Raw genomic sequence first — 13389 nt, forward strand, 5'->3', positions numbered from 1 at the left:
TTAATGTAAGGTGCCCATACTTTTAAGTCATGCTTATATAGGTCCCCCGGGATCTTGTCCAAACCTGGGGCTTTCCCAGATTTAATTTGAGTTATTGCCAGCTCTGTTTCCCCTAAGGTAAAAACCAGATGGTCTGCTGGGGATTCGTGGTTTGCCGCATTCATGTCCATATGTGGGTCGTTATACTTTTTATATAAATTCGTAAAATGGGTGACCCACGTTTGCTCATCCAAAAAGACATCTTTTACCACCCTACCTACATTGTTCCCATTTGCGACCAGCCTCCAGAAAGCCACATTATCACACGATCTGGCGTCTAGCAACAAATCAGCCCATTTGTCTTCCTCCCATGCTATCTTTGAGGCCCTTTGGACAGACTTGTAAATTTTCCTTGCTCTTTTTATATCTAATGGAGACTTGGTCTTTAATGCAATTAATAATTCCCTCTTTGCCTCTCTGCAGGATCTATCATACCATGGCTTACTATGGGACAGATTCTGTGTCTTTTGCTGGGGTTTTTTGGGCATTTTTGTGACTAATATTCTCAGGTCAGCAAAAAATTTCAGGTGTATTGACAAAAAGGACATTTTGGTTTCATCCTCAGCCATTACAGCTAAGTGAGGTCCAAATATCCCAGCAAAGAGTGAGTATATTTCACTAAGGATGTCACTGTGATCCAATATGAAAGGCCATTTCAGAGATCTTCTGTTGTTACTAATATGGATCTCAAGATTATCAACACCACTTTCCTCAGATGTAAATTGCTGGACCATATCAGTAAACAGTAAGACATCTAAAGTCAGGCTTAGAGGGAAATGATCGCTTTCGAATCGTTCCATTACTTCAAAGTCCAAGAGATGTGGCCAGAGGGGTATGGAAGCGATCACAAAATCTAGATTATTTTTATAATTATTCCTGGTAAATGTTGGTTTCTTAGAGCTATCGGATGGTAACCGTCCGTTACAAGCCCTAAGAGAGTGTTCCATGCATAAGTTAATCAGTTGAAGACCCAATGTTGAACATTTAACCGATTTAACATTCTCCAGAGTGGGGATTTTGTTCGCCTGGTCTTCCTCATTGAAGATTTCGCTAAGACCCAAAACTGGCTCGAAGTTGCAGTTTAAATCACCAGCCAGGATAATAAAATTCTCCCTGGGGTCTAATCCCCTCAAAAAGCAATCTAATTTTGTGATGGTTGGTGATTCTCTTGAAGAGGGTAAGGGCCTATTGTAAACATTTACTAGAAATAAGTTCTTCCCGTTACCTACTATGACTTTTAGAGCTAGTATGTCTACAGAATTTGTAGCTATCTCCTCAATTTTTGCTCTTAAGTTTATTTTCACCCACATCAGAAGTCCCCCTGACGGCCTTCCACTTCTAGAGGGTATTGCACTGATTCCGTAGGTCTTGTAACCCACCCTATGGGGCGTCTCCACTGCCCAGGTTTCCTGTAATAAACAAAGGTCAAAAGACTCTATATAATTTGCCCACTCCGGGTCCCTCAAGTTTTTACCAATTCCAGCTATATTCCAACAGACCAATTTAACCGGCATCTCACGAACCAATGACCTCTCAGTGAAAACCCTTGGTGACTCTTCACAGCTAATGGGAGCCACAGTTTGTATAACCAAGGGTGTTACCTCCAAGGATGTCGTGTTGCTCAAAATAGTTGTGGGTAATACCGGTTCTTCTAGGATATTTACATCATCGGGTACATTTACATCATGGGGTACAGTTTTATCCAAACAGGAAGACACAGGATTCACCAGTACATCAGGTATATTGACAACACCCACATCACCAAGACTCATTGTTTCTGGCCCCTCACCCCCCGAATCAAAAACCATCAGTCGCAATCGTCTAGACCGCTAAAAATATCAAACCTATTAGAGGTTTCTAAAGGTGTGAAGGGTTTTAGGTGATCCATCCTTCCTTTCTGGGAGCTATGAATTTTAGCCGGTACATAATTCCATCCCATGGAGTCTGGGACTACCACAGGGCAGGGAACATAGTGCAAATTGCTTGTATTCTGTAGTATAGGGGGTACAGGGCATATTGATTACTCCCAGCATTCTGTGCAACTGGATGATTTATTGGCTGAGATTGGGTTATATACTGTAATGGTTGGTGCTGGGGTGGTTGGTGCTGAGATGGAAACACCACTGACCTTGGATAAAAGTATGTTAGCGGTTTAGGGATTATGGTGTTATTTGAGCTACCTTGCTGCCAGTTTAATATAAATTGGACAGCTTTAGGATCCCTAAAATTCACAACCACCACATCACCGTTGATATCTTTAGGTCTACCCCCCAGCCATAGGAGACGTCGAACATGGACAATCTCACCATTAATGTGATTTGCAATTGGCCTGTATAGACTCAGCCAGTGCATGATCTTATTCTTTAATTGTGCAAAACCCTCTCTCTTGTTTTGTCCCAGCACAGGCACCCCTGTTAAAACGACCACATAGGGTACTGCCTCTGGCGGGAGTTCAGGCAAAGGTGTCTTTCTGAGTTTCCCCCAGGTATGTCTGGTTTCCCCCACCTCCCTTGATGAATTCCCTGGGAGTTTCTTAAAGGTGTTATCAATGGGTTTGTTAAGAACGTTAGCCGACTGTTGATCATGGGTTTTTTGTTGGGTCACTTTAGGGGGTAAATTAGGTTGTGCAGATGCTGTAATTGTATTCCCCGTGGGTTTAGAGGTAGATGCTGATGAGGAAGGAATGGCGATAGGGATAGTTGAGGGTGGTTGGCCCGGTACTGGTCTGTTAGGTGGTACATTGTTTGTTAATAAACTATTAGCATTGTTTGATCCATTGTTAAGTGCAACATCCTTACTACCCAGTGCATACTCTATTTTACACAGTCTACATTCTACTTCCATCAACCTCTCCAGAATAGATGCGGAATAGGATTTAATCAAACTCTCTATGTTGAATAATGTGACAAGGCCCTTATCCTCAATAGGCACATTAACAGCCACACTAACATCCATACTGTCCTCTTTGTCCGCCAACAGGTTTGGAAAGGGTGGAGATATGGCATGTGACCCCTCCATATCTGCTTGAAGAATACTGGGTTCCTTCACAGTGTTAGTAGCTTTTTTCCCAAAATCAGAGCAACTCAGCTTGGGTTGTAACGAGTCCCCCCTTTTCCGCCGTTTTTTGTTCGGCGGCGGTCCATAGTTTTTTGTCAGGGGTGTGGGTTTTTTTGCCCTGTTACGGAGTAATTTCACAGGAGGCAAAGCATTTCCCTTAGTCATACTTTGGCTACTAGTATGAAGAGATGAGGATGGACCATTCATGTCCATCTTTGGCGGAGTAATTGGTGTAAGCGCTATCACACTCCCATCCAAAGGCTGGCTATCTAAGATGTTAATCGACTCATTAGCTATTACATCAATGTCAGTATCAGTAGAGCAAGTGGCGGGAAGCGTTGCCAGTGAAACTGACCTATTCTTGATGCTTTCTATGGAACGGCGGCGTTCTGCACGCCGCTCCGCCATAGCAATTTCCCTGGGGATATCAGGGGAGGATTTGGTAAAGTAGTTGTCAAGGGTTCTATTTAACAGTACACCCTGTTTGTCTGTCACCGGCTGATCAGGATTTATAGAAGACATTTATGTAAAAAGGTCCAACAGATCTAAAAGACAAGCCTGGTTATAGACAACCTAAAAAATGAGCAGTACCTGTCGATCAAGGGGACGTGCCCAGTCCAGTCTCTTCTGTTCTCTGAGGGTCTCAGAGGGTCCGCCCTTAGTCCGGGCTTTGTCCCGCACACGCGTCCCGCTCACGCGTTCTATCACCTGATTTTACACGGGACGTTGATTAAGGGGCGGAGTCACGGGAAGAGGCGCAAGGTGTGCCAGTTGATCCGCGCACAGCCTGGTGGGCCTCGCAGTCCCGTCCTCCGTGGCAGCAACTTCCTCCCTTATCACGGCTTCTCCTCACCAACGGCAATTACCCAGCAGGGTTCAAAGCAGGCAGGCAGGCAGGCACAAAGTCCAGGTTTCCTCAGCGAGCGGCTCCCGCGAAGCGGGGGCCGCGAGGAGTTTTCACAGGCACAGTTCAAGTGATTATTAGGATCAAATGAAGCACTCTGCCACAAGAAGTGTGTATATGATCATGATCATCAGCCATCGCATATTTTTAACTAAATCAATTGATTCTTCGCAAGTGCTATCTATCATTTATAAAGCAATGTGGAAAATGGAGTGCCTACTCAAGAGAGTGCAGTTGCTTAGAGGGAGCTGGCTTATTACATACATAGTGTGCGGTAAATTTCAAATACTTTAGGGATACTCCTGAAAACTCTACAGAATGCATTCACCTAAGCACACGCGGGGGATTCTCCGGTCTTGTAGTGCAGAAAAAAAGAACAATTATCTCCATTTGAACATGATCCCAGAAATGGAATGAAAACATTTATGTAACAGAGTACAGACGAGAACATAACATTCTCTAACACTACACAAGAAAAGTCCATGTCTGCGATAGACTTGCCAATATTTGTCCACCCAGTGAAAGACGAGTCATTTTCAACACCCTCATACGAGTAAACATCAATTATCTCGTTCCAAAAAGATCAGGAGCGTGTGGATGCTCATTACTGCACAGTTTGAATTTGTCATTTTATAGTCAGGTGCAACACCAGCCCTGTTCTCGAGATGCATAGGTGGCCACCTGATTCAGTGTTAGTAGAATGTACAGCTTTTCTTTGGGGCACACGTGCCGGGACTGCCCCACTCAGCACAGTACTGGTTGAGCGGTCAGTGCTAGACTGTTGCCTGCTGGCTGGGGAGGGGGAGGGGGGGGACAACACTCCCTGTGAGAGATGGCCAGTGACGCTCTCCTACAAAGGTAGTTACTGAACAAGCTGTTTTTTCCAGCGACAAACCAGAAGCACAACTATCAGGCCTCTCACTGGCATCCGTTCTGCTTGACCAAAACCATGGGGATCTGAAACAACACCACACAGGTTTCACGAAGACATAAGTATTGCGGGAGGATGGGAAACAACAAGAGCGAAGTGGAATACCAGCACAAGGTCTCACACCCACCTTCCTGCTGAAGAACAAAAACAACAGAATGGTAATCGGAGTATGTCACTCGGACACTGGTATTGCTGAAGAACAGTGAATCCCAGCAGCAATGCAGGACAGACAGATCTAACTCCTAGCTTAACCCCTTAAGTGCTGCGTCGGTGCATTGGCCGACGGCAGCACTACCTCCCCAGTGCTGCGCACGACCATTGGACGTCCATTCAGCACTAGTTCCAATGGACAGCGCAGCACTGGGGAGGGATGTTTACTAGCATCTATGAGGTTAAGTAGAGTCACTCACCTTCAAGGCAGCTCACAAGGGATATAAATGAGTGTAACAGGCTGCAGTTTCAGACTTTCAATCTCAGGAAGTCGATCCCCTCCGACCTCATCACTAAAATGCTCTTAAATTCAGGACTAGGTTTGGGCTCAATAAGTCGGATTCTCCACAAGCAAGGTAGTTCATCACCTTCTCTCCTTCAGAAGTAGCATCAGCTCAGTATCATCAGTCCTGGGGTACAATGCTTAACCAAAAAGGAAGACAACCAGAAGGTGCAGCCTTTGGTCCCAGCCTTCCTTGATACAAGTGAACATACCTCCTTAAAGTAAAGGCTGAACCATGGCGAAATCAAGGGAGTCAGCTAATATCAAGTGCAGAAGGAGATAGGCTTTGATCAACTGAATCCTCCCATTCAAAGTCAGCGACAAACATTTTATGGGAGACAATAATACAAAAATAAATTTTCCTTACAGTGGGCCATGGCAGCTAGTTTCACGGAGACCACTCAGATGTGTGAGCTTCCAGTTGACCTCTGTCCAATCGGGTGTTATAGCTGGGGTCCTGCTTTCGAAGCAAAACACGGCACAGGATGAGGGCGGTGGATAGGCCACCCACCTATGCTTAAGGTTTGCAGTCCTTTGCTTCACCTTTGGTCGCAGTCATTGTTCAGGTATTGCTTATCTGGTGGAAGCCTAGCCTGCAGGATCTGAATGAGTCTAGGTCCAGTGAGGAGAAAAGCACTCCTCATATTCCATTCAGAGGATGAAAAATCAAAGTCCGAAATATGCATTTGGCATTACAAGAAATTCATGGAAGGAGGACAGGGTATAGGGACCGAAGAAAGAGAGTAGAACAAAATGTATCACATGCAGCTGTAAGTGATACAGCAGTACTGGCTTCAGCTAAATCCTGGAGGCCAACATTCAAATGTTGGGGCTAAAGTTTGGAGGAAAACATCAAAGCAGAGGTCCCCACCGTCTCTAGTAACCGAGCACTAAGATGTGCACCACATACAATATGAGGACCATCAGGAGCAACTTGACAAGGGGAGCCAGTAGTCAGTCTCCATACTTGGGTGCAGGTAAATGGGCCCATAACCTTCTTCCATAATCAGCGGCCACCAATCATCAGTATTCATTGCCTAGAAACTGCACACTTTACAATCTAGCACCTGCACCTCTTTTAGTGGACCCCTATTTCTCAGCAGTGTCAATTACCCTCTTTGTGAACAACATACCACATAGAGAACTTATCAGGAGATAAATGACACGTCTCCTGCACAAGAAAAAATACTAGGTCTGCCAGACAAAATGAGGAGCAGATCACCTGTCAGATCACTGTGACATAGACTTATGACCCTATATGCATCATGTGACAATTTTATAATCAGCAGATATTGCAATTCAAAATAGATGTTTTTTTCAAAGTTCATATAGCTTCAAACACTTCAGTAACACTGGTAATGAAGATATGAAAATGAAGAGATGCCTTCAAAAAGGTCCCATTTATACAAAATGCTGGAGACCCAAACAGTTGTTGCGACCTCTGTAGATGACAACGGCAACTTCGTCATCACAAACATCCACAATGACAACATAGTAATCGAAGACGTTGACAGCCCTACAAAACTTCGAAAGATTCCCAGAAACAGGTAAACTTCCACTACCTTCACAATTGACTCCAGCTCCTCAATGAACTGTGTATCCTTATACTTCTCGTTTAGCTCTTTCTTTAAGGAGCTCAGTTGCGCAATCAGAACAGGTTGCACCACCTAGAACATTATGATCTATAACTATTCAGGATATTTATTCTGATGATGTTGAGCCGGAAGTAGCTGGCAAGGCCATTTTGAGACCCAAAGGATGGCCCAGGGTGACATCTTTTGAAGTTGAAGTCAAGGCTAAAATATTTGACATGCCCTATGACCGAGGGGTCTTGTTCGAAAGCATGTATATAACGCTCTCAATCCTTAAAATCAGATACAGAGACAACAAGGTCTTTAGGGGTTTTGTAAGAGCACCTCTATCAACCTTTTCATTGTACTAGAGGAAGGAGACAATTCTCTTACAGAGGAAACCTTCAACCATACAGGTACCAACCTTACACACGATCTCAGCAAGGATATCGCCAGCACTACTCCCTACAGCAGTAGAGACCATCGCTGGCTGAAGCTTACGCAAGGTAATCAGCATGTAAAAGATCCACAGCGCTATACAAAGGGCATGACTCATGGAGTAATCAGTGCCATTTTTCAGGCACTGGCCATCCCACACGACAGGTGTGAGGGAAAAAACCCTCCAATCATCACAACTCGAAATCGATTACCACAGTTGGAAGAGGGCTCGACCCCATTCAATATGGCCACACCGTAGAATTTGTTTCGAAAAGTCCTCAAAATTCACCTTACAAGAGGTCACAACATCTTTTTCTGTTAAAAGTAATGATTCTTTTCCTCCTCAAAAACGTAGCCATAGAGGAGGACCCTTGTGCACATTGGATCATAGGTTTCTATTCCAGTGTCTTCCTGATCAATCAAAATAATAAAATCAGGACAACAGAGGTGGATACTAGATTTGCGACAAATTACCTCCTGAAAAAACAATTTAGAATGGTTACTCTGCAAGAAATCCTTCATTAAATAGACTAAGGAGATTTCACAACATCACTAGATCTCTGGATGCCTACTTCCATACCCCATTTATTCAGAACATCGAAAATATTCAAGATGTAAGGTGGCCAGCTGCCATTACCAATTCAAGATTCTACTCTTCGGTCTCAAGTCCAATCTTTGAATAGTCACCAAGTGCATGGCCCTAGTTGCGGCGTATCTGAGAAGGAATAGACATCAGTTCTTTCACTATATTTACAACTGGCACATAAAGGGCCACTCATATCGTACTGCAAAACAATCCATAAATACATGTCTTTGTGTGTTAAAAACTCCAGGCCCAGCACCAAACAAAGGAAAGTCTTGCTTCAACAAAGCAGAGAGTTAACTTTTTTCTAGGGTCAGTTTTGGATACAATCTCATGCAAAGCATTCCCTAAGAAAGTATGCGGATACTAACCAATTTAGCATTTTCCTTATTATAAAAAAGTGTGCCTCAGTTTGAAAATTCAAGTCATTCCTGGGGAAGATGTCTACCTGCATTCTCTTAATTCCCCAGTGACACCTATGCATGAGGCCCTTTCAGGAGGAATTAGACAGTGGTTATCCGCGACAAAGCTCTGAACTGGATCACCTCCTTCCTCATCGACAGAACCCATCGACATCCCTCCTTTTCGCTCCGAAGCCACCAAGAACACCTGCGGCGTACCCCAAGGATTATCCCTCAGCCCGACCTTTTTTAAAGTCTACATGGCACAGCTCGCCAAAATCGTCCGATCACACGACCTGAACATCATCTGATATGCCGAAAACAGTCAGCTGATCCTCTCCCCCTCACCAAGGACCCAGCCACTGCCCAAACCAACCTCCACGAAGGAATGAAGGCCGTCGCCGAATGGATGAAGAACAGTCGCTTGAAACTGAACTCAGACAAAACGGAGGTACTCATCCTCGGCTCCACCCCATTCGCCTGGGACGACTCCTGGTGGCCGGCCGCGCTGGGAGCTGCACCGACACCCACCGACCACGCATGTAACCTGGGGTTCATCCTGGACTCATCACTCTCAATGACCCAGCAAGTCAACGCAGTCTCCTCCTCCTGCTTCAACACCCTCCACATGCTTCGCAAGATTTACAGATGGATCCCAACTGAAACCAGAAGGACGGTCACCCAGGCCCTCGTCAGCAGCAGGCTGGACTACGGCAACGTATTCTACACAGGAACCACAGCCAGAAAAGACTTCAACGCATACAGAACGCCTCCTCACGCTTCATCCTCAACATCCCCCGCCACAGCCACATCACTGCCCACCTGAGAGACCTGCACTGTCTCCCTGTCAACAAGAGGATCACCTTCAAACTCCTCACCCACGCTCACAAAGCACTCTACAACGCCGGACCAGCATACTTCAACAAATGACTCACCTTCTACACCCCAAAGCACAAGTTACTTACCTTCGGTAACAATATATCTGTAAGAAACATTAGTTGGTGTTAGATTCCTTACCTTAGAATATCCCCAGGCGTCAGACTGGATCCGGAAAGTTTTCGTCAGCAGTACCCCTGCACGTCGGTAGGCGTCGTCCTGTGGCTCCGCGTCCGTCGTCTGCGTCGTGGTCGCAGGAATGACGTCGCTGGAGTACTTAGACGCCGCTCTCGTGCGCTGGCGTCAGTTCTGTACATAGCTTTACGCACCAGGACGCAGAGCCATGTAAGAAACCGACACTGCTGCCATGAAACTAGGGCCCTAACAGGGAAAGTCCTTAACCCTAGATATCGGTTCGAAGTACGGGGATGATGGGTGGGGCGGTAAGGAATCTAACACTAACTATTGTTTCTTACAGATATATCGTTACCGAAGTTAAGTAACTTGTGCATCTGAAAGAAACACGTTAGTGTTAGATTCCTTACCTTCGAATAGATACCCCAGCAATACCAGCCCTGGTAGTGAGTCTGCGAACCAAAAATCACACCAGAAAGTCCTGGAGAACAGAATGGCCAATGAAGCTGTCACTCCGGACTTGACTGTCCAGGCAATAATGCTTGGCAAACGTGTGCAGCGAGACCCATGTAGCTGCCTGACAAATCTCCTGCAATGGGACTCCCCATCCCAAGGCAGTGGTAGCCGCCGTGGCCTGTGTGGAATGGGCGCGCAACCCCACAGGTGGTTCCTTTTTAGCTAAGGAATAACAGATCTTGATGCACAAAATGACCCACCGGGACATGGTCCGCTTGTGCACCGCCCGTCCCTTCTTAGCGCCCATGTAGCCAACAAAGAGTAGGTCGTCCACCCAGAACAGTTGAGTGCGGTTCAGGTAAAAAGAGAGCACACATTTTGGGTCCAGACGGTGGAGCCTCTCTTTCTCTTTCTAGGGATGCGGAGGCGGAAAGAAGGTGGGCAAGGTAATGGTCTGACAGATGTGAAAGGCAGTAACCACCTTGGGTAGAAAAGAAGGACGAGTCCTCAGAACAACTTTGTCCGGATGGACAGAGGAAAGGAGGCTTAGAAGAGAGCCTGGAGCTCACTCACTCTTCTGGCCGAGGTGATGGCAACCAGGAGAGCAGTCTTTAGAGTCAGAAGATGTAAAGGACAGTTATGGAGCGGCTCAAAGGGAGCACACATTAGATAGGTTAACACCAGATTCAAGTCCCAAAGAGGCATTACAAAGGGAACAGGAGAAAACATGTGAGTAATGCCTTTCAAGAATCTATTGACAACAGGGGACTTGAAAAGAGAAGACTGATCAGTAAGCCTCAAGAAGGCTGAAACGGGCGAAAGATTTCCCTAGATAGTGCCCAGAGCAGAGACCTGCTGGGCAGGGAAAGACTTAAGAGGAGAACCTCTGAACGAGGGGCAGAGAGAGAATCCACAGCCTTTGCTGTGCACCATGTAACAAATTTTGTTCCAACTGCAGGCGTATTCCGTTTTTGTGGAGGGACGCCCAGCTGCCAGAATGACATCACAGACTTCAGGAGACAAGTTAAATGGCATCAACTGTCGCCGCTCAATCTCCACACATGTAGGTGAAGGCTGGACAGGTTCGGGTGGAGGACCGTCCCCTGTTGCTGCAACAGAAGGTCCTCCTGAAGAGGCAGTCGAATCAACATACTGAGTAGCTCGGGATATCAGTATATTTGTGCCCTATCTGGAGCCACAAGGATGACTTGGGCCCGGTCGCGCCTGATCTTCTTCAGCACTCTGGGCAGAAGTGGTATAGGCAGAAAGGCGTACAACAGACCGCAACTCCACTCGCGACGAAAAGCGTCGCAAAGCGACTGCCGTCTTGGAGATTCCAACACGCAGAACTAACGACATTGCGCGTTCTCTTCGGTGGCGAATAGATCTAACCAAGGCTCTCTCCACTGTTGAAAAAAACCTTGCGCCACGTCCGAGTTCAGACGCCACTTGTGATCCATTATGCACCGATGGCTGAGTTCGTCCGCCCTGGCGTTCAGGGAACCTGCCAGGTGTTGAACCACCAGGGTAATGCCCTGATGTTCCAGCCATGTCCAGAGGTGCAGAACCTCCTGACAAAGGGTCCACGACCCCACCCCGCCCTCTTTGTTGCAACACCACATGGCAGTGGTGTTGTCCATGAACACCTGAACTACACTTCCCCGGACAGAGGGAAGGAATGCGTTCAGTGCAAGCCGGATCGCCCCAGCTCCTGAAGGTTGATATGGAGCCGGGACTCGGCCGGAGACCAGAGGCCTCTGATCTCCGCCTCTCCCATGTGGCACCCCCACCCCAGGAGGGACGCATCCGTCACCACTGTGTGCTCCTTTTTGGGAAGGGAGAGGGATCTGCCACTGACCCAATCGCGGTCAGTGAGCCGCCACTGACCCAATCGCGGTCCGTGAGCCACCACTGCAACTGTCTCTCAGTGCCCTCCCAGATCAGGACGCGGTCGAACAGGTTGCCCTGATGCTGTGGCCACTGGAACTTCAGGTCCCATTGCAGAGCCCGCATCCGCCACCTGGAGGGATGTACCAGCAGGATGCAGGAGGCCATCAGTCCCAGAAGCCGTAGGGTCAACTTGACCGAAACTCAGGATAAAGGCTGACAGATCAGAATCAGAGCCTGAATATCCCGAAACCGCTGCTCGGGAGGATACACCCAAAACTGTGCCGAGCCCAGAACCGCTCCGATGAAGAGGAGCTTCTAGGAGGGGCTCAGGTGAGACTTTTTCACGTTGATGGAGAACACCAGCGAATACAGGAGGTCGGCCGTAGTCTGGAGGTGGGAGACGACTGTTTGGGAAGAGCCAACCTTCAACAACCAGTCGAGATAGGGGAAGACTGGAACCCCGGATCTGCGCAGATGAGCTGCGACCACCGCCATCACTTTCGTGAACACCCGAGGGGCACTGGTGAGGCCGAAGGGGAGCACGGTAAACTGAAAGTGCTTGTGGCCTACCATGAACCACAGGTAACGGGCAGCCAGAACCTGAGCTAACGTCAGCATCTTGAACTTCTCCTTCCGGAGGAAGACGTTGACGCTCCTGAGGTCCAAGATAGGGCGCAGGCCCTCTTTGCCCTTCTAGGGAACCAGAAAGTAGTGGGAGTAACAACCCCACCTTACGTCTGGGCCAGGAACGCGCTCGATGGCCCCCTTAGCCAAGAGGGCCGTAACGTCCTCCTGCAGAAGTTACAAGTGATCCACCGACATGCAAAGGTACTGCGGTGGCATGGCTGGAGGGGTCGTCTCGAAGGGGAGGAAGTAGCCCCTTCGGACAATTTGCAGCACCCACCTTTCCGACGTGATGGTACGCCAATGGAGCAGGTGATGGCAAACTCTGCCTCCCACTGCCGTGGAATGGCCTGAAAGCTCGGGCTAGGAATGCTTTGAGGCAGATGCTGCAGGAGCGGTTGTGGACTGACCGGCTCTCTGGCCCCATGCTCCGCCACAGCAGAATGCACATCCGCGACCTCATTGAGGTTGGTTCTGCGGCCTGTGGCTGGACGAACGTGCGGCGGTACCCCTTCCGTGACCCAGAACAGAGCGAAAAGCAGAAGTTTACTGGGGCTTGGCCGACAGGCCCAAGGACTTGGCCATAGCCCTGGAGTCCTTAAAGCGCTCCAGCTCGCTATCTGCCTTGTCACCAAAGAGGCGACGGCTATCAAAAGGCATGTCCATGAGAGTGCTCTGGACATCCCCATAAAAGTTGGTGGACCTCAGCTAGGTGTCACGCCACCTGATCCCTCGGCCGAGTCGCGCGATGCGAGGTCGAAGAATGATGATGTTTCTTCGACCTTTTTGGCCATGCCTCGACTTACCCGTGGGCGAGGACCTGGATCCAGACGATCGATGATGACTGCCGCTTGGCGACCGGTCACTCGACTTCCTCCTCGAGCGGCGTGGAGCCAACTGCCGAAGCTCGAGGAGTTTACCGGAATGCTCCCGCCTAGCCTTCCACGTCAAGGCCCGGCAGGCGGGGCACGACTTGTCATCGTGGTCGGCC

The 13389-nt window shown here is 48.0% G+C and overlaps 2 protein-coding genes across 2 annotated transcripts in view; both read right to left on the reverse strand.

The window, feature by feature from the left end:
- Positions 1 to 1811, reverse strand: part of LOC147698415 (uncharacterized) — a 40384-nt gene extending 38573 nt beyond the window's left edge. The window contains exon 1 of the mRNA XM_086933593.1: positions 475 to 1811. Coding sequence (XP_086789719.1) covers positions 475 to 1811 — 1337 coding nt within the window. The remainder of the gene's footprint in view (positions 1 to 474) is intronic.
- Positions 1 to 13389, reverse strand: part of GTF2F2 (general transcription factor IIF subunit 2) — a 933714-nt gene that overhangs the window by 53068 nt on the left and 867257 nt on the right. The window lies entirely within an intron of this gene.

Source organism: Lissotriton vulgaris, chromosome 8, assembly GCF_964263255.1.
Source record: "Lissotriton vulgaris chromosome 8, aLisVul1.2, whole genome shotgun sequence".
Classification (NCBI taxonomy): Eukaryota; Metazoa; Chordata; class Amphibia; order Caudata; family Salamandridae; genus Lissotriton; species Lissotriton vulgaris.